The sequence below is a fragment of the Oryctolagus cuniculus genome, chromosome 8 (assembly GCF_964237555.1).
Source record: "Oryctolagus cuniculus chromosome 8, mOryCun1.1, whole genome shotgun sequence".
NCBI classification, from domain to species: Eukaryota; Metazoa; Chordata; class Mammalia; order Lagomorpha; family Leporidae; genus Oryctolagus; species Oryctolagus cuniculus.
The window spans coordinates 82,739,174-82,765,562 of NC_091439.1; the positions used below are offsets into that span (position 1 = coordinate 82,739,174).

A 26,389-nucleotide genomic window follows, 5' to 3' on the forward strand; every position below is an offset into this window, starting at 1 on the left:
GCGTGAAAGCAGGCAGCTGGCTGGGAGGCAGGCTTGTGCAATAGTCCTGATGTGAGGCATGCAGTGGAGGCAGAGGCACAGATGGGCTAGGCGTGCACCTTAGAGGCTAACCTCGTAGCTCCTGCGATGGAGTGCACAGGAGAAGAGGGATGGCTTCAGGCTGCAGCTCAAACAAGCGGATCGTGGTGCCAGTTACTGAGATGGACAAGGTCAGAAGTATGTGTGACCAAGCATGGGTGCAAGGTGTCCGGCCCATAACAAATCTTCCCAGGCAGACGAATCGATTAATTCACAGGCTTTTATTGGGGTTCCGCTCCTGGGCGAGGTTCCCCGGTCCCAACGGAGCAACAGAGTGGGGGCCGGGAAGTTGCGCGTCAGAGATTGGGAGAGCTCCTTTTATAGATTCAGGGCATGGGGGTTAAAGGTGGAGGCGGGTCTGATCCTCATTGGTTGACCTTTAGGCACCTGCGGGAACCTTGACAAGGACTTTCTTCCCCGGAAGTAGGCCTCTCCATTCCCGGAAGTGTAGGCCTTCCCTCCTTGTGGGTCCCAAAGCTACCAATGGGAATCGAAGTTTTCAGTGGGACACGCTAACCTTAATTCTTTTGTTTGTTTGTTTAAATATTTATTTATTTATTTGAAAGACAGAGAAGCACAGAGGGAAAGGTCTTCCACCCATTGGTTCACTCCCCAGATGCCCCAACGGCAGGAGCTGGTCTGCTCCGAAGCCAGGAGCCAGGAGCTTCTTCAGGGTCTTCTACGTGGGTGCAGGGGCTCAAGGACTTGGGCCATCTTCTACTGCTTTCCCAGGCCATAGCAGAGGTGGATTGGAAGTGAGGCGGCCGGGACTAGAACTGGTGGCCATATGGGATGCCAGCACTGCAGATGGGAGCTTTTTTTTTACCTGCTGCACCACAGTGCCAGCCCCAATTATCCTCAACTCTAATTTGAGTGTTTCATATTCAGAGATATGTAGAGCTGCGGGCATTGTGGTGCAGTGGTGTGTAACAGTTCTGTATGTGCCTGGGATGACTGCATTCATATGGGAGTGCCTGACTCAAGTCCTGGCTACTCTGCTTCCAAACCTGCTTCCTGCTAACGTGTATCCTGGGAGGAAGCAGACAGGGGACAGAGAAAGAGAGAGAGAGAGAGAAAGAGATCTATTCTCTGGTTCACTCCCCCAATGCTCAAAACTGTCAGGGCTGGGCCAGGCCAAAACGAGGAGCCAGGAACTTCATCCAGGTCTACGCTGCCTTCTCAGGCCATTAGCAGGGAGCTGGATCAGAAGCAGAGCAGCCAGGAACCAAACCAGTGCTCAAGTGGGATGCCAGTGTCACAGGTGGCAGCCTAACCTGCTGCGCTACAGTACTGGCCCCAGCTAGACCTTATTTTTCCAGTTTTAGAAGTAAAGAAAGCACCTCACTGTATCACAAGTGTTTCCAGGACTGCGCAGTGGAGAGTGGCTTCATAGACAGAAAGGAGGGGAAGAAACAAGAACAGGAAACAAGAATCAGAGAGGTCATTTCAAAATTGCTTTCTTACTAGGGTTGAAACAGAGAGAGGACTTCCTTATGGCATTGATTCAAACCTAGCAGAGTCTCCTGTTTTGGGGAAACTGGCCCGTCTGTGATATCAGACATGATCCCCTAAAAATCTATACAAAAACGTGGCCCCTTAAAGTTCCCCAGAAGCACCATCTGAATGCCGGAATTTGGGGAGCCATACGATATCACCATATGCTTATTAATAAATCCCCAATATTAATAAGCCTGAGAAGAATCCTAAATATCAGCATCAATAAACGAGGCAGCATGGTACATCTTGGGCTTTTATTTAGGTGCGTAGGAAAGTGAGGGCTTTAGTTCAGTTTAGAGAGGGGAAAATCTGGAAACTAAGATTGCGTCCATACCAAGCAGAGAGCAGGCCAGAAGCCACGTGCAGCAAGTGCCTTGAGCTGCTATCCACCACTTATCACCGGCAGCAAAGCAGAGGCAGAGAGCCTTTTGGGCCGCTCCTTGCCTTTTATATATTTCTCACAGGGGCGTGGCTTGTGGGCAGGTGGGTGCTCAGGTATGGCCAGGTGGAGCATGATGTCACACGGGGGCAGGGTGAGGGTATCAGGTAGGGTGTGAGGTCACACAGGGGCGTGGCGAAGGCGTGGTCTTCCAGCTCACAAACCTAATCGGTTTTAGCCTGTCTACTTCATTCCCCCCTCAGAGACTCCAGACCTTAATCTTAAGGGGATGTTGATGGGTGTCGAGTCACCATCTTCTGTAGCTGCTTCCTGCTTATTAGAGGTACAGACCCTGCCTGTTCTCGGTCCGGAATTCTCTGCCTATCTCGTCTAATGAGTTTGTTTCACGAGCTGGAGCTCTTTCAGTCACCACCATCGTCTGTGTCCCCTGCATGGTCATCAGTATTCTCAGAAGCTGCTGGGTTCTGAAACATAGAAGTGTCAATCACCATGAGCAAGATTGGAATAACCCCAAGTGCAACTGGTGTGTCCCTTAAAATGGAAAAAACAAGTCTAGCCATCTGCCAGACAGTAGGTGGTGAGAGATTACCCCTATGCAAACTAGAAAACCATTTAACTTGAGCATAGAGGGCTTTGATGTCCCTTTCTGAGAACATACTATTATTTGAGTAAAGGTGGCAGATCCCACTGAGCACTGCACATGCCCCCTTGTTCTATTAACATGAACTCTAGGGCCTGTCTATTGTCCATAACTACCCTGTTCAGGGAGTCTACTGAAACCAGAGCTTGCTGTAGAAGCCATCCTGAAGGGTAGGCCAGATTACCCAGAGCTAAAGTCAGGTTCTTAAAGTCAGTTTCATAAAACTCTGGCTGTCCCTCTTTACCCCCGAGGAACCCACCAAGGGTCCTTCTGCCAATAATAGCTCCCAGAAAGAATCAAAAGAGGTATGTATACCAGGTGGGCACTGAATTGCAGAATTTCGACGTGGCGAGGACAAGAGTTCTACTTATCCTTCTGCCTTTTGAAGAGGTATTTTAGATCTTCAGTTGGCTCACAGGAATAAACAGACGTATCTGTTGGATCCACCTGTGGAGACTCAAGAGGTAGAGGTTTAATCCTTGACAAATGTACCCAGCTTGGAATGCCCTGTAATTTTACTGACGTAGGCGTGCTCAGCAGGACTCGATGGGGCCCCTTCTACTGGGGCTGTAACTGGTCTGAGGGAGACCCTTCCTTCCAGGTCTTTAATAAGACCGAGTCCCCTGGGGAGATAGGTTGCTCGTGAGCCTCAGGATCTGGTGCCAGAAGGACCTTGTTGCCATACTGTACCAGAGCCTTTTGTATCTGGCCTAAGTTGATAATGTACATTAGCAGGGAGCTGGATCAGAAGCAGAGCAGCCAGGAACCAAACCAGTGCTCAAGTGGGATGCCAGTGTCACAGGTGGCAGCCTAACCTGCTGCGCCACAATACTGGCCCCAGCTAGGCCTTATTTTTCTAATTTTAGAAGTAAAGAAAAGCCGGTGCCACGGCTCACTAGGCTAATCCTCCGCCTTGCGGCGCCGGCACACCGGGTTCTAGTCCCGGTCAGGGCACCAGATTCTGTCCCGGTTGCCCCTCTTCCAGGACAGCTCTCTGCTGTGGCCAGGGAGTGCAGTGGAGGATGGCCCAAGTGCTTGGGCCCTGCACCCCATGGGAGACCAGGAGAAGCACCTGGCTCCTGCCATCGGATCAGCACGGTGCGCCGGCCGCAGTGCACTGGCCACGGTGGCCATTGGAGGGTGAACCAACGGCAAAGGAAGACCTTCCTCTCTGTCTCTCTCTCACTGTCCACTCTGCCTGTCAAAAAAAAAAAAAAAGTAAAGAAAGCACCTCACTGTATCACAAGTGTTTCCAGGACTGCGCAGTGGAGAGTGGCTTCATAGACAGAAAGGAGGGGAAGAAACAGGAACAGGAAACAAGAATCAGAGAGGTCATTTCAAAATTGCTTTCTTACTAGGGTTGAAACAGAGAGAGGACTTCCTTATGGCATTGATTCAAACCTAGCAGAGTCTCCTGTTTTGGGGAAACTGGCCCGTTTGGACCTGCAGTTGTATTACCTGGTACTCAGTGTCTGTTCTGCTGGGGCCCAGTGCAGGAGGTTAGTCCAAAACAGTGGCCCCCGGAAATTTTATTTAACAAAACCTTTCTGAAAAGAGAGTACCCAGCCTTCCTGTCACTCACTCTGAGGTGGTTTGAAATGGGCGATCTTTCCCACTGGGACAAGGCTAGTGAGTTACATTACCCAGGAAGACTGTGTGGCTGAACGTGACACAGATAAGTGACGTGCACAGGTGAGAGTCCTGGCTCAGATAATTCCCAGCTGCCACCTACTTGCCACTTAGCATTTCTCTGCCTCAGTCTCCTTGTCAGTCGAATAGAAAGCAATGATTGTACCACCCAGGGAGTGGCTGTGTGGCCTAGCAATTAAGCAATTTAGCCTGTGTCCTGTATTGGAATATCGGTTCAATTCCTGGCTGTAGCTCTTGACTTCAGCTTCCTTCCAATGCAGACACTGGAAGGCAGCAGTCATGGCCAAGTGAGCGGGTTCCTTCCACCCACGTGGGGAACCTGGATTCAGTTCCTGGCTTTGGGCTTCAACCCCGGCCCAGCCCTGACCACTGTGGGTGTTTGGAGAGTGAACCAATGGATGGGAGTGCTCTCTTGCTCGCTCACTCTGTCTCTCTCTCTCTTAAAAAAAATTTTTTTTAAAGTACCACTATACAGAATGGTAGAAATAATCCAAAAAGCTAACACACACAAAAGCATTTAGAACTGTGCCCATCACATAGTAAGCATTCAACCAATGTTAGGGAAGACATACAGCAGTTCAATTCACAATTGCTACAATGTGGAATCAACCTAAAAGTCCCATCAACTGATGACTGGATAAAGAAATGTTTTCTTTAACCCGGAAATTATTATGAGGGACTATTACCCAGCTATAAAAAAGAATGAAGTCCTGGCACTTGCAACCAAATGGATAGAGCTGGGAGGTCATCATGCTAAGTGAGAGAAGCCAGACCCAGAAAGACAAATATCCCATGCTTTCTGTTCTCTGTGGAACAGGCAATGCCTAATTGCCATGGCAGTTGGTATATAGTTATAAATGTCACTTCGCTGAGTCATACCATGGTCAAGACAATAAACCCTTCTTTCCCCACATTGTGATCACCGTCACAAATCCCTCGCTTGGTGATATTAATATCTATTTTCAAGAAAAATATTATATACATACATATATACAATCTCTACATTTGAAGTGAATGTGGCAAAATGTTTTTAAAAATTGCTGAACTTGGGGCTGGCCTTGTGGCATAGCAGGTAAAGTCATCCCCTGTGATGTAGGCATCCCATATGGGTGCCAGTTCAAGCCCCAGCTGCTCCACTTCTGATCCAGATTCTTGCTAACATTCCTGGGAAAGCAGAAGACAATGGCCCAAGTGCTTGGGCCCCTGCACGTTGGGGATCCAGAAGAGGCTCCTGGCTCCTGGCTTTGGACCAGCCCAGCTCCAGCTGCTGTAGCCATTTGGGGAGTGAACCAGTGAATGAAAGACCTCTCTCCCTCTCTCTCTTTTAACTCTGTCTTTCAAATAAGATAAATCTTATTTTAAAAAGTTAAATTTTACTTGCGGCGCCGGCACACCGGGTTCTAGTCCCGGTTGGGGCGCCGGATTCTGTCCCGGTTGCCCCTCTTCCAGGCCAGCTCTCTGCTATGGCCAGGGAGTGCAGTGGAGGATGGCCCAGGTGCTTGGGCCCTGCACCCCATGGGAGACCAGGAAAAAAGCACCTGGCTCCTGGCTCCTGCCAGGATCAGCGCGGTGCGCCGGCTGCAGCGGCGGCCATTGGAGGGTGAACCAACGGCAAAAGGAAGACCTTTCTCTCTCTGTCTCTCTCTCACTGTCCACTCTGCCTGTAAAAAAAAAAAAAAAAAAAAAAAAAAAAAAAAAAAAAAAGTTAAATTTTAAAAATAAAAAAAAAACAGAATTAAAAAAAAACTTAGGGAAAACGAATTAAAAAGTCCAAAGAAGAAGAAAGAAAAAGAGAAATTTATGAATCAGTTATGGAATTCCTGGTAGTCTGTTTCTCCCAAATTCTACCTATAGTCTGCAATAAAAACATGGCAATGGGGGGCCAGCATTGTGGCACAACGGGTTAAGTGCTGCCTGCATCCCATGTGGGAGCCAGCGTGCGTCCCGAGTCCTGGCTGCTCTATTTCCAATCCAGCTTCCTGCAAATTCGATTGGCAAAACAGCAGAAGATGGCCTGAGGGCTTGGGCCTCTGCCACTCATGAAAGAGATCTAGAATGAGTTCTAGGCTCTTGGGTTCAGCGTGGCCCAGTCCCGTTCATTGTGGCCAATTTGGGAATGAACCAGAAGATAGAAGAACTTTTATCTCTGTCTTTCCCTGTCCTCTCTCTCCCTGTCTCTCTCTCTGTCACTCTACCTTTGAAATAAATTAAGTAAAAAAAAAAAAAAAAAAAGTAGCTATTTATTACAGTAAAGGAAAACTATTTAAAAATCAGTAAACTTTGCCAGGCAAGTAAAACCAGACTTTGTAATGACTCAGCTCTTTTCCTTCCTAAAAACATCTGTTAGTGTACTTAGTGCTATGTTAGAAAAGTAGCATACTTTATTAGTCAAGAGATATTGCCATTCGCAAGATAAGAGGAACACCTTGAAAACTACTTATGCCTGGATTGCTTTGGCCAATGAGAGGCTCTGAACCTTCTTTGTACTACACAGGGCTACAGAGGAGGGTTGGCCCTCTCCCTTTACATGTGAGTGAGTAGCTTTCATTTCTAGTACAATTCTCTCCCAGGCCACAAGGCGCTTCCTACACAGAAACTCTTTCTTAACTGTAAGTACTTCGAAATTAAGAACTTCAGGGACATATCATAGTGGTGGGGGAAGAAATGTTTTCTTTAAAAGTTATCTGATTTTCTTTTTTCTTTCTTAATGTGCCATATTTTCAGGTTCAGCAGAAAGTCTGTTTTCTTATTTAATTGTTTTCAATCTAGTGAAGTTCAATAGTATGTGCTAAGCATTTTGTTAGATGCCATGGTTTTTAAAGATCTCAGCCTTAATCTTCAATATTTCAATATTTAAAGCAAACACTGCTTTTGGCAGGAAATACATATCATGCATTGCATTTATGAACCCGATATTTCATTTTACTCCTTATTTCAGTAGATATGTCTGTCAAGTTGTGTTGGCTAATTTCTGTGTGCTTTGAAAATATTTTATTTCATCCATTAATTAATAAATATTAAGAAACAACCAGATGGAATTTTGTAGACTTAGCTAATAAATTATGAGTCCTTGAATTCTCATTACAAAAGTAAGAAAAAGGAATTAGCATTAAGTTATTGTTCTTTGTTATGCGTATAGAGAGATGTCATCTCTCACATCTCATGTTTGATAATTTATAAGGTGAGAGATTATGAAGTGGAAATATGTCAGTCAAAGCAAAAAGAAATTTAACATCCATAAATAGTAGAAGGAAAAAGTATAAGGACTATATCTCAATCAACAGTAATAATGTTTATTGTTATTAATGTAGTTACTGTAATACAATAGACTGATACATTAATTTTAATTATATAGTAGGCTGTCCTCAAGAGTGAGGTCCTCATGGACAGGGAAAACAGGTACAAGATCGATTGTGAGACTGATGGATAAAATTAAAATGCGAGCTAAATCTTGCAAGATTTCCTGGCACTGAAACTATTCCATGGAGAAAATTGTAAAAAAAAAAAAGATATTGGCCTGTTTTTCTTCAAATCTTGCTCAACATGACCTGTACTTCAGTTCCCACTTGCATCTGTTCTTATCTCCAGTGGCCTCTGTGTAGTCACACCGTGATGGGCAGGGTCCCACTCCTTAGCACTTACCAAAGCTGGCACAAGTCTTTTACACTTGTCGGTGCTCTGTGAATCTTGGCTGAATTGAGTTGGCTCTGCCTTTATTGGTAGCAGCGGAGAAATGAAAGAGCCAGTAGCTCTGGATTACCAAAGGGGCTTTGCGTGGATCAGTGGCTGGAATCCTTCAGGATGGCAGGCGACAGCCGGTGGGCAGCTAAGGGAGAATCAGATGGTCCAGTGTGCACTCCTCGGGGCTGTGGGAGGCCCCGGCCAGGGCTGCGTCTGCCGGGAGAAAGGGATGGTATTGATCTAATTATTTTATAGAATTGGTTTTTTTAAAATATTTATTTATTTGAAAGTCAGAGTTGTACAGAAAGGGGAGAGGCAGAGAGAGAGAATCTTTTTTTAAAAGATTTATTTATTTATTGGAAAGTCAGAGTTACACAGAGAGAAGGAGAGGCAGAGAAAGAGAGGTCTTCCATCCATTGGTTCACTCCCCAAATGGCCACAACGGCCAGAGCTGTGCTGATCCAAAGCCAGGAGCTTCTTCTGGGTCTCCCACACAGGTGCAGCAGCCCAAGGACTTGGGCCATCTTCTACAGCTTTCCTAGGCCATAGCAGAGAGCTGGATCAGAAGTGGAGCAGCCAGGACTCGAACTGGTGCCCACATGGGATGCCGGCACCACGGGTGGCAGCTTTACCCACTACGCCGCAGTGCTAGCCCCAATCTAACTCTTACTACAGCGGCAACGGGCTCACCCAGCTGCGTCTACACAGATGGGCCACTTTTTTCTACCTAATAGCACCCTAAGGCATAGGAGCAGCAGAGCTGCAGATGTTCATTACTGACTCTAAACCAGCTCTCTGGGTAGATTTCACACATAGGAAACTTTGAGAACCACTGGACTCGGGAAACAGGCTTGCCCACGAGGTCCTGGGGAACTGTAGCAGCATCACCCAGCACTGGGTCTCCTCCAAGGTTTTCCCTTCCACTTGCCACTGACCTTTAACTTGAATGGCCAGGGTGGAAGGTTATTGGATACCTAATGGCTGAAGCAAACAGCAGTGGCTGGGGCCACTTTGCGTTCATTTCTGTTTGCTACTTTGTTATGATTTCAAAGATTCCTAGAACTTTGAGATGTCCATGAAGCTGTATGAGAGTGGGTGTGTTGGCTTTCTCCTCTGTTTTCTGATGATCACAGGGTGTCTCCTCACATAAGAAATCTCCCACGAGAAGTCACAGACCCTGCCCAGAGTCCGCCACAGGTGGTTAGACACCTATCCATCAGGATGCTAGTTCCCTCTGGGACCGCCTATGGGCTGAGCAGCCTACCCCAGCGCTGTGGGTTATTGTCACCAGGGAGGAACTTGTAACAGCATCAGAAACCTCCTGGGACCACATGCTCGGCTTCAGTTCCTCAGTGCTAAGGTTCTCGGATGCACCTGAACCCTCACAATTTCCCACACTCAGAAGGGGAAATCAAAAGTAGTGGAAGAAGCAGAAATGGACAGCTCGGACTGTTGAGCTGAAAAGCCGTGGCAGCCACTCCACGCAAGAAGTCAGCTTTCCGAGAAACTAAGACGTGGGTATTCGGCACGCAGTAGCCTGCGAGGGAACACACAGGGTCCCCCAGATCGGATCTCAAGGGCTCTCAGGGAATGCCCAGGTCGCACACTGCTAGACAGGCTAATGGGAGCCCATTTGAAGGCACAAATATGTACGTGAGACACTGAGTGGGGACAACCAGGTGCAGGACAGGACAATCAGAGGACCCCCCGCATGTCCTCTTCAAGAATGCGTTCTGCGTGTTTGTATCAGGAATAACACAGGGGTGATATTGCATCCTGAAGTCATTTCAATAAGCACATGAGATGGCCATGCCCCATTCTTGGCAACATTGATTTGGATCACTTGGCTAAGGGTCTGCCGGCTCTCTGCACTGTGAGGTTGCGATTTTTCCTTTCACAGCCAGTGAGCAGCCTGTGGGGAGATGTTGTGAGTACCTCCTTTCTCATCCGCCCCAGCTGCGAGCAATCAGCCCAAGAAGAGGCCCCAGCTGGGAAATCCATGTGGACACCTGTGTGCTGCACATCTGCGTCTATGTCTCTGTGTGTGTGTGTGTGTGTGTGTGATGTAAAACTCGTTTCTTGCCTCAGTGGCTCCCTGGGTGCTGGCACCTGCCCAGCTTGCTTGGGACTTTCACCTCCTTGCTGCCCTTCTCTGGGCACGGGGCCCCACATGTGTGTTGATACGCTTCGTTGCAGCTGTGCCACCCTGCCCGTTTCCTCCATCTCTGTTTAGAAGCTGCACCAGCACTTCCCTATTTTACCCTTTCCACACTGACCCAGTTACGTTTGAATTACTCAACAAGAATGCTTCCTGCATGCCCCAAGCTACCCCACCCATGACCCCTGATAAAGGCCCCGGCCCCTGGGCCCTGGCACTTGCTCTCGCCCTGCACCCTGGCCACACTTCAGACCTAGGAGGACCTCGTGTGGAGCTCTGGGCAACACAGCCTCCCCCTCTAGGACCTGTGAGTACAATAACTCCCTGGGTTTCCCAGGCCTCTGGCATCTCATTTCCGCAGCCCTGTTGGGATGATTCCTGAAGACCCACAGGGAACTGACATCCCCTTGCACAACAGGTGTGTGTGTGTGTGTGTGTGTGTTAACAGCTATGAGTTCACACCTTGGTTCCTATCCAACAGCAATGGTTTCCTTCTACGCCTTCCTTTCCCTTATTGTAACTTCATTCTTGGGCAGGAAATAACCTTGATTTCATCAATAATGTATGAAGAATCTTTGAAAAGTTCATGAAAATTACATCTTATGAAACAACTATGTATGGATTTCAAAAACTGTTTTCATTGAAATGAATTTTTTCTTTTTTGGACAGGCAGAGTGGACAGTGAGAGAGAGAGACAGAGAGAAAGGTCTTCCTTTGCCGTTGGTTCACCCTCCAATGGCCGCTGCGGCCAGCACACCAAGCTGATCTGAAGCCAGGAGCCAGGTGCTTCTCCTGGTCTCCGATGCGGGTACAGGCCCCAAGGACTTGGGCCATCCTCCACTGCACTCCCGGGCCACAGCAGAGAGCTGGCCTGGAAGAGGGGCAACCGGGACAGAATCTGGCGCCCCGACCGGGACTAGAACCCGGTGTGCCGGCGCTGCAAGGTGGAAGATTAGCCTAGTGAGCCGCGGCGCCAGTCTCAGTCATTTTTGTCCTTGGCTTTGGAGCCAAAATCCTACTTTCCAAAATTCTCTGTTACCTTCCCTTCACTACTCACTTTGGTGTGATTATAATATTGACTGTAATACAGTTAGGTCTCCTTGTAACTGCTTGCATTTCATTTGGGGTTCCTTCCACATCCTGACTCACGGTGGATCTTTGTGGATGTGTTGATTTCATATATGAAACACCGGCATGGTTTGAAGACTCAGAGCTGTACAAAAGGTGTCAAGAAGGGTCAGCCCACCCCTATCCATCCATTTGCAGCCTCATTCACTCTGCACACAGTTCGCTAGTTTCTCATCTAGCCTTCCTGTAATTCTTTATTTTACAAGTGAGCAGGTACATGTAATTTTTTTTAGATTTATTAATTTGCAAGGCAGAGTGACAGAGAGAGGAGGAGAGTCAGAGAGCAATCCTCCATCTGCTTCTATTCCCCACAGGGCTACTTGAGCCAACACCCACTGCTTTCATCAGGGAGCTTAGATCAGAAGTGGAGCAGCTAGAACTTGAACCTGCATTCTGATATGGGATGCTGGCATCAAAGGTGGCAGCTTGGGGCTGGTACTGTGGCGTAGCAAGTTAAACTGTGGCCTGTGGCGGCAGTATCCCATATGGGCCCTGGTTCGAGTTCAGGCTGCTCCACTACTGATCCATCTCTCTGGTGATGTGTCTGGAAAAGCAGAAGAGATTGGCCCAAGTCTTTGGGCCCCTGTGCCAACATGGGAGACCTGGAGGAAGTGTTTGGCCCCTGGCTTCAGCCTGCCCCAGCTTCAGTCATTGTGGCCATTTGGGAAGTGAACCAGTGGATGGAAGAACTACGTGTGTGTGTGTGTGTGTGTGTGTGTGTCTTTCCTTTCTCTCTTTTTCTGTAGGTCTGCCTTTCAAATAAATAAAATAAACCTTAAAAAAAAAAGGTGGCAGCTTTACCACTGTACCATAATGCTAGCCCCTGTGTATTTTCTTATACCTCCTGATATCTTTGGGGGACGTACTTTTATTAGGAAAGTTAGAATCCCTTCTTCCTGACAGTGGTGTAATGTCCATTTGAAAACATCACAAACAGAAACAAAAAAATGGAACCCATCTCTTTAAAGAAAAAAAAATATTTCTTTATTTGAGAAGCAGAGTTACAGAAAGAAAGGGGAGAGACAGAGAGAAGTCTTTCACCCACTGGTTCATTCACAAATAGCCGCAATGGCCAGAGCCGAGCTGATTTGAAGCCAGGAGCCAAGAGCTTCTTCTGGGTCTCCCACTTTGATGCAGGAGCCCAAGGACTTGGGCCATTTTCTACTGCTTTCCCAGACCATTAGCAGGGAACTGGATTGGTAGTGGAGCAGCCGGGACTCGAACCAGTGCCATGCGGGATGCGGGTGCCACAGGTGGAGGCTTAACCTACTATACCACAGTGCCAGCCCCATCCATCTCTTTCCTTCATAGATTTTTGAGGACATTTTGTACAATATCAGCAACTGGAAAGTTTCCAGCAGTCTTGTTCCCAAGTGCTTGACTGACTCATAATTTACTAAGAATTTTCCTGTACCAAACAATTCAGGAAACATATCACCTAAGACTAAATTGGAATAACATCTCATGGTTGACAGCTTTTATTTCTTTATTCCTCCATGTGTGGGAAAGCCACAGTTTGTTCAAGCAATGTCTCATATATAAGAATTTAGGTTGTTTATTATATTTTGGAAAAACAAATGATGCTGCTGTGAATAACTCAAGCATATGAATTTTTGGAACTTTAAAAAGTACACGGTGTTTGTATAATTTATGCAGTAATGGCAAAGGAAATACCTAGAGCTATTTTCTGAGAGTGATGATGTTCAACAGATACAAACATTTAAATTTTTAGTAACTAATTTGAGAGGCAACAAGATGGGAGGAGGGAGGGGAGTGCGGGGGAGACCCCCATGTGCAGGTTCAGTCCCAGAAGACCTGCAATGGCCTCAGAGGCCAAGCTGGGAACAGGAAGCCAATCCAGGTCTCCCACATGGCTGCCAGGAACCCAACAACTTGAGCCATCACTGTTGCCTCCCAATAGCAGGAAGCTGGAGTCGGGAGCTGAGACAGGAATTGACCCCAGGCAGTCTGATTTGGGGCACAGGCACCTTAACCAGCATCTTAGTTGCTAAGCCATATACCCACCCCGATACAAATATTTATAAGAACATTTTATGGCCGGTGCTGTGGGTCAGCAGGTAAAGCCACCACCTGAGATGCTAGCATCCCATTTAGGCACCAGTTCGTGTCCCGGTTGCTCCACTTTCAATCCAGCTCCCTGCTAATGTGCCTGGAAAGGCAGAAGATGGCCCAAATGCTTGGGCCCCTGTCACCCACATATGAGACCTGGAAGAAGCTCCTAGCTTCTGAATTCAACCCAGCCTAGCGCTGGCATTCTTGCAAATGCATGTTCATGGATATCATCAAAAGGAACCTCCTTGCTATATCTGTATACAGTATAGCCACCGCCCCTTATATCGTTTGGTTCTTTATTGCTCATTTCACTCGCCCACGGACTTTCTCTTTCATTGCATTCTCTCCGTGAGCCTGAGAGGTAGATAGGTCAGAATCCATCCATTTTACAGATTAGTACGTGGAAACTGAAATGACTAGGTCAAGACCACATTGTCTCAGAAACCAGAATCAGACAAAGATTTTCTCACTTGAATTTTAATTCATCTTCCATGACCCCGCACTGCCTCTCATGAAGAAGAGAAATGAGGAATGAGCTAACCAAATGCCGGCCACAGTCAGGGCTCACCTCTACCGCGTGGCCAGAGTCTGCCCAGCCACACCGCCAAAGGGACACAGTGCATTCGTGTGCAGGCTCTGCCCGGGTGCAGGAGGCTGGGAGAACACAGCTAGTCGGAGACAAGCCCAGAGGTTAAGCGGCTGCTCTGGACGCCCCCCTCCCATACCAGCTTTGAGGGCCAGCTCTACTTCCTGCAAGGCAGCAGGCGATGGCTCAAGTATTTGGGTCCCTGCCATACCTGTAGGGGAGACCTGGAGTGAGTTCCCGACTCCTGGCTTCAGCCTGGCCTAGCCCTGGCTGTGGTGGACTTTTTGGAGAGTGTCGTCTCTGTCTCTCTGCCTTTTGAGTCAACTTAAAAAAAAAAAAAAAAAAAAAACAAGTCCAGGACAAGAGAGGGCATAACAACAGGGCTGGGGTGGGGCTGGGGGGAGGGGAGGGGAAGCGCACGAAGACAAAAATCTCAGCACGGGGCAGCTGTAGAGAATGTTCCATCACCTGCGACTTCCAGCCACGACCGCAGGTTCGCCATTTATTTGCCTGTCTTGTGTGAGTTCAAGGTGCCTGTCTAAAACTAGTGCGTGAGCAGCCGTGTTCCACCCCCTTACCCCGTGAGAAGCACCTGTTCACCTTACCAGTTCAGTGAACTCCCTCCCCCGGGGCCTCTGTGCTCCCAGTGGTGGGGACAGAAACTGCGCTCTTAGGCCGTGGACAAGCCGCTGATTCGCCTCGCGAGCAGGAACCTCCTTTGAGAAGCAACCCCAAGGCTACTGACACCCACTTTTTCCCCGACAGCGCCTAGCAGCCAGGACCCTGCGTGGAGATGCAAGCTCCGGGGGCGCCCGTGGTCGTGGTGACTCAACAACCCACATTCCGGGCTCCGCAGAACTCCAACTGGCAGACGGGCGTATGTGACTGCTTCAGTGACTGCGGGGTCTGTAAGTGCACGGGGTGGGGTGGGGAGGCGCCCCGGAGGGGCATGGAGGCGATCACCAATGACCAGGTCCTTGCCCACTTCCTCCAGCACTGTGTGCTAAAAGCCCCTCTTATTTTGGCCCCCGGTAACTCAGGCCACGGTGTGTTTCACCAAAAAGGCTCTGTACTGAGTATGCATTTAGTCTTCTCCAGTCTTCCAGAGACTAATCTGACTCCTAAAGGAGGTTGCAGAGTCGAGAGAGCCATGATAGGGCTCAGTGATTCTAACAATCAACAGGTCTGGCCTTCTGATTTGCAAACAGACTTTACATTAATAAAAGAAACATTTCAAGTTTAACTTGATTTTTTTAAATGGTTCCTGTTGCCCATGAATTAAATGTGATTGCATTATGTGCAGGACACACAGGGTCGTTTTCATCCGTGATCTCGGCACGAACGCAGGTGTTGTCTCCAGGCGGGTTTTCTGTGTATCTGTGAGTTAGGACAATTAGCTCGTCTTGGAGAAAAGGGGTCGCTGTGTGTCTTGGGCTCCTTTTTGGAAGCTTGCTGACTGGCATCCCCAAGAACTCTCTCTAAGTGAAGCTGGGGACAAGGAGATCTGTGGGTGAGAAAGGGGGTGCAGAGAAGATGGAGGTGCTTAGTTCTGAGGGTCCACCAGTGAGCAAACCACTCACCCCCAAGGATTTTGTCCTGAAGTCTCCTTACCCGTCTCCAGTCTACATGGTATTTTTAGACGAGGAGAGAAAATACCTGAACCTTGAATTTACCTGTGAAACTGAACTTTAAACTGAACCATGTTAATAATTACAATGAGAGGAAAAAGTACCCAAGAACCAGGGCCGCTGGGTCTGTTGATTGGTGCCTCTTGGTCTCAGGAGATAATCTGGGCCAATTATCTTCGCAGGACATTAGCCAGACATCTGTAAATCAAAGTGACAATTACACGCCACCAGGAAAACTCTCTCAAGATAACCATTAATCCCTTCCACCCCCGGAATTATTATCCAATTAAATGAATTAAATTCTAATGTGAGCATAATTGTTTCAGAGCAGATTTTCTTAAACGCAGATCTGCCTGGCTCATCGCCCACCTTTAAAATGTGTCTATGGTCCCTGCAGACTTCCATGGCAAACGCAGAGCGCTGGCGGTCTCTTGTCATCTGATCCCCAGCCTGCTTCCCTCCCATCCTGTCCTCGTGCTCGGGCTGCACAGTGAACAGAGAGTGAGAGACAGAGAGAGCGATGTATCACTATCTTTTTCGAATTCTATCTGTGAACTACACTGAATCTGTGATCTTTGTATTATCACATCACGTGGGAACTGATGAGAACTGTCTTGTAATCATTATTGTACATTGGCTTTGACCCTGAGAATCGAAGGTGTTAATACATTCCTTAAAGGGACGGTTCTTTTCCTTTTTTCTTCACCTTGAAAGCTCTTTTTCATCCCTTTTTAAAAAAATATTTATTTATTTCTTTGAAAGAGTTACACAGAGAGAGAAGGACAGGCAGAGAGAGAGAGAGGTCTTCCGACCGCTGGTTCACTCCCCAGCTGGTTGCAACTGCCAGAGCTGCGCCAATCCGAAGCCAGGAGCCAGGAGCTTCTTCCAGGTCTCCCACGTGGCTGCAGGGGCCCAAGGACTTGAGTCATCTTCCACTGCTTTTCCAGGCCATAGCAAGGAGCTGGATCGGAAGTGGAGCAGCCAGGACTCAAACAGGCGCCCATATGGGATCCTGGCACTGCAGGCAGTGGCTTTACCCACTATGCCACAGCGCCAGCCCCCCATTCCTCCTCCAGTACTCAGCTCAAGGAGCATTTTCCACTCAGGGCCCTGGCGTCCTAAGCAGATTTCCGTGGGGGCACCTTTTGTCCTGGTTCCCTACTGCATGCACTGAGCAACACAGAAAATAATATCTGGAACATGGACTGGTCCAGTGGATCAATGAATGAGTGGATGGAGACAGTCCCATGGGAAGAATGAAAGGCTCTCTAAGGTGTAGACATTCCGGAAATGATTTGGGAGTTGGGGGAGAAGCTGATGCAGGGCCCAGTAGGAACACTGAAGATGGACAGGGTACATGGCTGAGGCCCGTGATGTGACTGCTGCTTGTGGACGTGGCCTGACTCTGACTCTAGTGGGGCCGAGTAGAGTAACCAGTATCCCTGGTTTCCTGTGTCCAGGTCTTTGTGGCTCATTTTGCTACCCGTGCCTTGGATGTCAAGTCGCAGCTGACATGAATGAATGCTGTCTTTGTGGAACATCTGTGGCCATGAGGACTCTCTACCGGACCCGATACGGCATCCCTGTGAGTCTTGTAGGATAGCACATCATTCAAATGGTCAACCACCTACCAATCGTTACACACATGGAGGACGCTGGGTGATATGCGTCATCTGAATTTGGTTGGTTATAGTTTCCTAGCATGTGCAGTCCTATTCAGTTGCATCACTAGATCCTCTGGTTATGTGACTTTCATCTAGGTTTTTGTTAAAAGCCCTAGAAAATAAGCAACTCATGTTTGCATGTATACCATACAAGGAAAGAGGAGGCTTTAGACCATACTATGTCCCAGATGTGTGACATGATGCGCGCTTCATCCCCTCACCATCCCTGTTCAGTGAGTAAGTCCACAACATTTTGCACATGAGGACTTCAAAGCCTTTGGAGGTGGAGTAATTTGCCTAAAGATGCATTAGTAGCAGAGAGACAGAGTGTAAGTATTTGATTCTAACTTCTATGCATGCACCTTCCATTACATCTACTTCTTTTTGTGTAATAGAAGAGTAAATTAGTTAGGGTCTCCAGAAACAGAGCCAATAGGGTGGGTGGATACGTGTGTGTTTTCACATATATGTGCATACATGTGTGCGCCATATATGTATATACCCACACATATGTATCTTTGTATATATACAAGGGAAATGTGTGTATATGCATACATATGTCTCCATATATACATATATATGCCTATACAAACATACATATAAAGGGGGTACTCAAAAGATGTGTGGAAAATGGAATTAAAAGATTAGTTAGGGACAGGTGTTGTGGCACAGTGGGTTAAGCCACCACCTGGGATGCCCATATCCCATACTAGAGTGCCAGTTTGAATCCTAACACCTCCATTTCTGATCCAGCTTCCTGTTAACACAACCCCTCGAGGCAACAGATGATAGCCTGAGTGCTTGGGCCCCTGCTCAAGGTGGGAAACCCCAATGGAATTCTGGGCTCCTGGCTTCAGCCTGGCCCGACTCTGGTTGTTGTGGGCACTTGAGGAGTGAACCAGCTGAAGGAAGATCTCTCTCTCTCTTTCAAGCAGATTAAAATAAATAAACATTTTTTAAAGATTTATTTATTTATTTGAAAGGCAGAGTTACACAGAGAGAGGAGAGGCAGAGAAAGAGAAAAAGAGAGAGGTCTTCCATCCAGTGGTTCACTCCCCAATTGGCTACAATGGCCGGCACTGTGCTGATCCGAAGCCAGGAGCCAGAAGGTTCCTCTGGGTCTCACACGCGGGTGCAGGGCCCAAGGACTTGGGCCATCTTTTACTGCCTTCCCAGGCCATAGCAGAGAGCTGGGTCGGGAGTGGAGCAGCCGGGTCTTGAACCGGCACCCGTATGGGATGCCAGCGCTTCCGGCCAGGGCATTAACCCACTGTGCCAAAGGGCTGGCCCCTAAATAAACATTTTTCTTAAAAAAGACAAATTGACTTTGATGCAAAAGATTTTGAAATTGTATGTGAGTGGAAAGAGAGAGAATTCAGGGAGCTGGTTATACGACTGTGGAGGCCAGCAGGCTAGCAGTTCATGGTCACTCAGGCCATGTACACGCAGAATTCCTTCTCGCTCAGGGGAGTGCAGTGTTTTTCCATATTAACATCCTCAATCGATTGCATCAGGCCCACTCGCATGGTGAGAATGATCTGCTCTCCTCAAAATCTAAAGTATATTTTCACAGAAACATCTAGAATAGTAATAACCAAATACTTGTTACATAGTTTAGCCAAGCTGACACACAAAATTAACCATCACAGGGAACAAATGAATATGTAAAATGTTTTAAGAATTTATTTCTTTGAAATTCTTTTTTCCCATAAAATAGTTATCATTTTTAATTATAAAAATGCTACAGATAATTTTATGACATGCAAACACAGAAGTTTACAAAATGAAAATCTAACCTCTTTATATCCAATTCCACTACCCAGTGATAAACTCCACTAATAATTTGATATCTTCTCTCAGGGTTGTTTTTTTTCTCCCCCGAGAATCTTTTATACTTTGTGCATTTCATAAGTATGGCTTTAAAATTTATCAGTGCCCTGAGGCAAACACTTTTTCATGGCGATTTAATTTTACAGGGCGGTTTGTTAAGAAAAGCAGCAGTCCCCACACTTCTGTTGCCTGCTCCTTCCCCAGGGCTGGGTGTTTGGGAATTTCCCTCCATATCCTCAGATGTTGACTTTTCAGCTGGGGACAGTATCTCCTGACCTCCCACCATGTAAGATGAGAATTTAGCTCTGTCTTCTCCCCTTTCTAACCCCACCCACGGGCCCTCCCCCACCAATATAGTTATATGTAATTTTGGTTAATTACATACTCAATATTTACCTTATGATACCTACATTTGCTTTATCCAGCTCAAGTTGAGTCATGTAATGAATACGATCACTTTTCCTCCTAAACTTTGTTTTACCTGTTATTAATAACTACCAGTTGGTTTGATTAAATTTCCTCCATTTATTTATGAGTACTTTACCCCACATTCTTGGCCAGTTTTCTAAATCTCTTGCAAAAGACATCCTATCGTTTCCATCTTCCTCTTGAAATCTCTTCCTGACCTCCTACCCTTTGAACTAATGGTCCTTCATTCCAGGTGCTTAACTCTTACCCTAGGACCCTTCCCCATGACCCTAGTTTCCACTGTCCCCTCTCTTATGTGAGACTACTCTGCCTTCCAGCCCATAACATCCTCTTTCTTGATTTGCTCCCTCATTTTGATGGAACACATCCTCTAGTAGCTTTCTGAAATAATGAAGGGGTGTGGGAGAAAAGAATTTTGAAACTCCTCCAACTCTTACCCTCATTTTACTAGTTTGTTTGAACCTCTTCTTACATTTTCAGATTTATAAAGTATGGGGAAACTGATTATGTCATTAAAAAAGACATTTCCTTCAAGGCATCCATCCAAACAAAAGATTGGTGCCTTCTGTTTCTCTTTAAGTTGTCTAAAAATCCAAGTCTAAACTCCAAATAAGTGCATTTTACATTTCTATTTCTTTTCTGCTTTCAAACAGGGGTCCATTTGTGATGATTATATGGTGACCCTTTGCTGTCCTTACTGTTCTGTTTGCCAAATCAAGAGAGATATCAACCGAAGGAGAGCCATGAACGCTTTCTGAAGGACCATGGTGAGTCAGAGCAAACCTTCTTCCCAGAATCTGGACTTTCGAGAACGATAAGGAAGGGTTTTTGTAAATTCCTGTTGTTTTGAATAATAATTCAGTAATAACAATTTAAGGCTCCCAACTTGCTGTCTTACTATAAGGTTTTGATTTCTTCCTACAAAGAAGAAAACTCTACACTTTAAAACCATATTTTAGTAAATAAAGGAATGGTGAATTTTCTAAACTTCTCAGGATTCTGTTACTCTATTAATGAAGCCCTTACCACCTGCAAAATACCAGAGCATGGTGAAATCCAAAAGAAGTAGATATTATGCTGTCTGCTAAGACAAACTGATCTTTAAAATTGGTATATAATTATGAAATAGAGATAATGGGCCTGGTTCTGTGGCATAGAAAGTAAAGCCACCACCTGCAGTGCCAGCATCCCATATGGGTGCTCGTTGAGTCCCAGCTGCTCCACTTCTGATCCAGCTCCCTGCTAATGTGCCTGGGAAAGCAGAGAAAGATGGCCCAAGTGCTTGGGCCCCTGCAGCCATGTGGGAGACCTGGAAGAAGCTCCCGGCTCTTAGCTTCAGATCGGCCCAGCTCTGGCATAGCAGCCATTTGGAGAGTGAACTAGCAGATAAAAGACCTCTCTCTTTCCCTCCCTCTCTCTCTCTCTCTCTCTCTCTGCCTCTGCCTCTCTGTAACTCTGCCTTTCAAATAAATAAATAAATCTTTAAAAAATATTAAATATATTTTTAAAATAAAATAGAGCAAATGAAAAGTATGTGTTATAGAATACTTTGATTAATTGTAATATAAAGCATCTATCACAGTGAGGTGAGCTTAAATAGAAAATTCTATTAGAGAAGCTGACTTTCAAAGGGAGTAGATACAGAATTTAGAATATTTGGAAGTATTACATTGAATTTCACCTTTGAAAAAATGTTTGAAAGATCTATTTATTTGAAAATCAGAGTTATAGAGAAAGAGGGAGAGGTACAAAAAGAGAACACCAGTTCCTCCCCAGATGGCCACAACAGCCAGGGCTGGGCCAGGATGAGTTCAAGAGCCAGGAGCTTCATCTGGGTCTCTCATGTGGTTGACCGGGCCCAAGCACCTGCGCTATCTTCTGTTGCTTTCCTAGGCCATTAGCAGGGAGCTGGATCAGAAGTGGAGCAGCCAAGACACCAACCGGCTCCCAAATGGGAAGCCAGCGTTGCAGACTGCGGCTTTACCCACTACACCACAGTGCCAGCCCCCAGTATCTGAAATTTAATCAAGTCATGGTCAACTAATTTTTCTCAGACTTCTCTATCGAGGATATAGTTAAGTAGGAATCAACACGATTTTGTGAGTCCTCTATGGAGTATGGAAAGGAAACGTTCATTCTTGCATTCTTTGCAATATCCCACTTCCTTTCATAGTGAGTGAAAACTCTTTATGGTTAAAAAACTAACTCTTTGGAGGTAGGTTTTTCCAATGTCCATTATTTCCCAATTAATGTGTTCTGGATCTACTGCCATGTAAGATACCATGGGGGTTGTGCAGGACAAGAACAAAGGAGCTGCCCCCCTCTGTACTCACAGAGGGGCTCAGACCACCCCCTCATTAAAAAGGCAGCATGTTCCAGATGCCTTTGGACCAAGTGCCATGTCCTGTTCTAAGGAGGAAGATGATGTCTCATGAAATGGATGAGTGAAATTTTCTTGAAAGGAGTGGTTTCTGGCCAGCGCCGTGGCTCAACAGGCTAATCCTCCGCCTTGCGGCGCCAGCACACCGGGTTCTAGTCCTGGTCGGGACGCCGGATTCTGTCCAGGTTGCCCCTCTTCTAGGCCAGCTCTCTGCTGTGGCCCGGGAGTGCAGTGGAGGATGGCCCAAGTGCTTGGGCCCTGCACCCCATGGGAGACCAGGAGAAGCACCTGGCTCCTGCCTTTGGATCAGCGCTGTGCGCCAGCCGCAACGTGCCAGCCTTGGCGGCCATTGGAGGGTGAACCAACAGCAAAGGAAGACCTTTCTCTCTCTGTCTCTCTCTCTCACTGTCCATTCTGCCTGTCAAAAAAAAAAAAAAAAAAAAAAGGAGTGGTTTCTCATTCTAAAGAGGAAATGTGTGTCCATTCACAACAAATAGAAGAAAGTGAGATTGGGATCATGGAAGGCTTGAATGACGGCTGCTTGTGAAGGTGGGGGTTGGGGCACAGAGGGAAAGGACAGGGATGGTGCAGTAACCAGGCCAGCTACAACTAAGCTGCTACCACCCCAGGTCCCAAGCTGCTACCACCCCAGGTCCCAGGGAGCAGAGGAGGGCGCAGCTACCTGAATTCAAACCCAAGTGGAAGCCAGGGACCAGGAATTCCATCTGTGTCTCCCAAGTGGATGGCCAGGACCCAAACACTCAACCATCATCTGCTGCCTCCCAGAGTGCGTATGAGCCAAAAGCTGGGTGGGAAGCACAGACGCTGGACGCAAGCCAGGCTCTGCAACACGGGACGCGGCCTTCCAGCAGCAGCTTTATCTGCCGCACAATACCACTCCTGTAAACGATCTCTCGACTCCGTCTTCCGTAACCATTGTGAAATGCTCTGTTCAGCGGAGAAACCTGACAAAACTCCCTTGGTCAGGTGATCCATTATCTTCATGGTCTTCTTCCCAAAACCTCATGACTCCAGTCCAACCAGGAGACACGTATCAGACACACGAATCCCCCTAAAGACTGCCAAGGTCATCAAAAACAAGGAAACTGTTTTGATGAAAAAGAATCATGTCCAGAGAAATCTAAGGAAATACAAGGACTAAGTGAGATGTGGTATCCTGCATGGATCCTGAAATAGAAAAAGGATCTCAGCTAAATATACAGGAATGTGAATAAACCAACATCAGTCCATTCCTTGTGACAAAACTAACAGGGAAACTGGGTACAGGGTCTGTGGGGAACTCTTGATGCTATCTTTGCAACTTTCCTTGGAATCTAAATGCATCTGCCTTTAAAAGTTTATTAAAAACAGGGACCAGAGCTGTAGCATAGTGGGTAAAGCTGCTGCCTGCAGCCACAGCACCCCATATGGGCACCGGTTTGAGTCCTGGCTGCCCCACTTCCAATCCAGCTCTCTGCTAATGCACCTAGAAAAGCAGTGGAAGATGGCCCATGTCCTTCGGCCCCTACATGCATGTGGGAGACCCGGATGAAGCTCCTGGCTGTGGCCTGGCCTAGCCCTGACCATTACAACCATTTGGGACATGAACCAGCAGATGGATGATCTATCACTCCTTCTCTCTCTCTGTAACTCTTTCAAATAAACAAATCTTTTTAAAAAAATTATTAAAAACAAAAAAAGATTGAGAAAACTTAAAGCTATTCTTTGTGTGTCTCTTTTAGGTCAAGAGCTCATATTTGAAGCAAATGAAATCAGCACATCCCTTCAGCTTGCATGGTTCTCCTTTTGTACCTGAAATACGATGAATCCCCTGAATGCATGGATGTCACGAAAAAAAATCCAAGTTTTGAATGCAGTTGTCTCTGAATTTTGTTAAATGGTCCAGCCCCGTTTGTTCTGGCTTTTGTATTGTCACAATTTTTGGCTTACATATTTTAAAAATGAGATTTAAACCATAAACCAAATCTCATTTTACTAACAAAGTTCTCGATGCTTCTTTCCTCTCACCAGAATGTCTTTGTCACTAGTTAATTTCAAAGGTCAATTTCATAATTTTGTTCTCATACTTCAGTGTCAAAGCAGGAGATTCTGGTCCACAGCAACTCAATAGCATCCCACAGCGCCCCATACCAGAACACGAAGTTCATGTCCTCGCTGTTCTCTTCTGGTCCAGCTTCCTGCTAATGCGCCTGGGAACTCAGCGGGAGATGGCCCGCTGCTACCCACGTTGGGAGATCCAGACGGAGCTCCTGGCTCCTGGCTTTGGCCCAGTCCCGGCTGTTGTGGCCATCTGGGGAGTGAACCAATGCATGAACGACCTCTTCCTACCCCTATTCCCATACATCACTCTGCCTTTCAAATAAAGAAATAAATCTTTTTTAAAAGAAATCCTACAGATAACTATCCTAAGACAGTTACGGTACATTTAGCTAATACTTCCGCACCTGTTCACATTGCTAATGCGGACAACGTGAGACTTTATGCCAAAAGCACACTATGTCTTTCTTCCCAACTGCACATCTGAGGGTGTGTGATGTCGTTGATTTCCCTTCCCTTTTGAATGTGAATTATCAAGGCAAGTAATAAAAATTCAATTACTAAATTCAGTATGACTCAATCTGGGTTAAATACTGATGAAGTGTGCGAAATAATTTTTCACTTTTCTTACTTTTTCGTCCAGCTGCAACATTTTGTCCAGATGAAATCTCACTCAATTCCTAATTCTCCTTGATTCTCTTTCTACACTTCTAAGTCCATTTCATCTGTTGGGGTGAGGAAGGGGAAGGCAATCTTTCTAGATTTATTGGGAAACTTCTATGAGATCAAGTTCAAAGCACGCAGAAGCTGGTAGGCACTCAGTGAACGTGAATGCTCTGTGTCTTCTGTTACTTGCCCTATACTCGTGGGTGCTTTGCAGGGTTCTGCCGAGGGCCACTTCCTTCATACCTCGTGGTCTCCTGAGACAGCGTTATCCATTCTCACGGGTTCAGCTGCCTCCCGTATGCCAAGGAGGACTCCGAAATCTGTGTTTCCATTTCTCCCTTACTACTGATCCTCAGGCTGTCTCCCTGACTGACCACTGAGCAAGTCCATCTGAGTGTCCCCTGGGCCTTCTCCACACAAGTCCAACATCACCTACTGAGGTATTCAAGGAGAGAAATCCAGGTATTAGTGACACCCGTGGTCTCATCACATCCAGTCAGAGCCCCACTTCTCTTACCTAAACACCACCTGAAACCCCCAATGAGTGACTTATTTTTGCTGTATTCTCAGTACCTAGGGCAATGTCTGACACCAGGCTTTGGCCTGGCTCAAGCCCCAGCCATTTGTGGGGTGAACCAGGAGATGGAAGTGCTATCATTCTCCCTTTCAAATAAATAAAATAAATCTTAAAATAAATAAATAAAAGGTTTGGTAGAATTCATCAGATTCATCAGTAATGGGCCCAGTATTTTCTTTTATGGAAGGCTATTAATTAATGATCCATTTATTTAGTTTTATTTATTTGAGAGGCAGAGTGAAAGGGAAAGGGAGGGACACACACATGTAGAGGCAGAGCAAGAGAGAGAATCTTCCATCTTCTGGTTCCCTCCCTGAATGGCCACAACAGCCAGGGCTGGGTCAGGTTGAAGTCAGGAGTCGGGAAGTCCAGCTAAGTCTCCAATGTGGGTGCCTTCCCAGGCTCATTAACTGGAAGCAGAATGTAAGGTAGATCAGCCAGGACTCGAACCAGCACTTCAACAGAGCATGCTGGTGTCGCAGGCGGCGCTTAACCAGCTGTGCCACACCAGACCGATTCAATTCCTTTAACAGGCATAGGCTTATTTCTTCTTGGGTGAGCTACGGCAGATTTTGACTTTCAAGGAATTGGCCTATTTTATCTCAGTTATGCAGTGTGTCAAGCTACAGCTGTTCAAAATACTCTTGATTATACTTTCACTGTTCATGGGACTGTAGCAATGGCCCCTTCATTTCTGACATGAGTAATTTATGACTTCTTTTGATCTTAGCTAGCCTGGCTAAAGGGTTATCATTTTTTGAAATTTTTAAATTTAAAAAATTTAAACATTTATTTTATTTATTTGAAAGGCAGTTACAGAGAGAAAGGAAGAGTCAGAGAGAGGAGAGAGAGAGAGAGAGAAAGAGGGAAGCATCCATCCATCCACTCTACAAATGGCCACAACAGCTGGGGATGGGCCAAGTTGAAGCCAGGAGCCAGGAGCTCCATCCTGGTCTCCCACATGGGTGCGGGGGCCCAAGCTCTCGGTCCAACTTCTGCTGCTTTCCCAGGCACATTAGCAGGGAGCTGGGTTGGAAGTGGTGCAGCCAGGACTCCAACAGGTGCTAATATGGGATGCTGGCATCACAGGCAGTGGTTTAAACCACTGCACCACCATGCCCACTGAGCTCCAATTTTTTTTCTAATCTTTTCCAAGAATGAGCTTTTGGTTTCATTGATTTTTCAATGACTAATAGGTCTCTAACTTTGTTTCATTAATTTCTGCTCTAATTTTTATTTCTTTTTTCTGCTTACTCTGATTAAATT

General features: G+C 46.5%; 1 protein-coding gene and 2 long non-coding RNA genes across 6 annotated transcripts; 1 reads left to right on the top strand and 2 right to left on the bottom strand.

The window, feature by feature from the left end:
• Positions 1-1,812: 1,812 nt before the first annotated feature.
• LOC127483187 (uncharacterized) lies at positions 1,813-8,373 on the bottom strand. The gene is made up of 3 exons (XR_011378379.1): positions 7,908-8,373; positions 2,931-3,062; positions 1,813-2,439 (listed from the first exon to the last, which is right to left on the bottom strand). It is a non-coding gene; the product is annotated as an uncharacterized lncRNA (long non-coding RNA).
• On the top strand, positions 6,577-24,449 carry PLAC8 (placenta associated 8). 4 transcript variants are annotated; one of them, XM_008267653.4, is made up of 5 exons: positions 6,577-6,794; positions 14,657-14,799; positions 16,980-17,104; positions 20,096-20,209; positions 23,565-24,449. In XM_008267653.4, the coding sequence occupies exons 2-4, from the start codon at positions 14,685-14,687 to the stop codon at positions 20,198-20,200; spliced, it is 345 nt and encodes a 114-aa protein (XP_008265875.1). In that variant the 5' UTR covers positions 6,577-6,794; positions 14,657-14,684; the 3' UTR covers positions 20,201-20,209; positions 23,565-24,449. The 4 variants fall into 4 exon arrangements, with proteins under 4 accessions (XP_008265875.1, XP_008265874.1, XP_002717109.1 ...); XM_008267652.4 differs by having other exon boundaries at positions 6,734-6,874; XM_002717063.5 differs by lacking the exon at positions 6,577-6,794 and adding an exon at positions 10,217-10,411.
• LOC108178115 (uncharacterized) lies at positions 15,123-15,978 on the bottom strand. Its single transcript, XR_011378381.1, has 3 exons — positions 15,889-15,978; positions 15,624-15,717; positions 15,123-15,395 (listed from the first exon to the last, which is right to left on the bottom strand). It is a non-coding gene; the product is annotated as an uncharacterized lncRNA (long non-coding RNA).
• Positions 24,450-26,389: the final 1,940 nt, after the last annotated feature.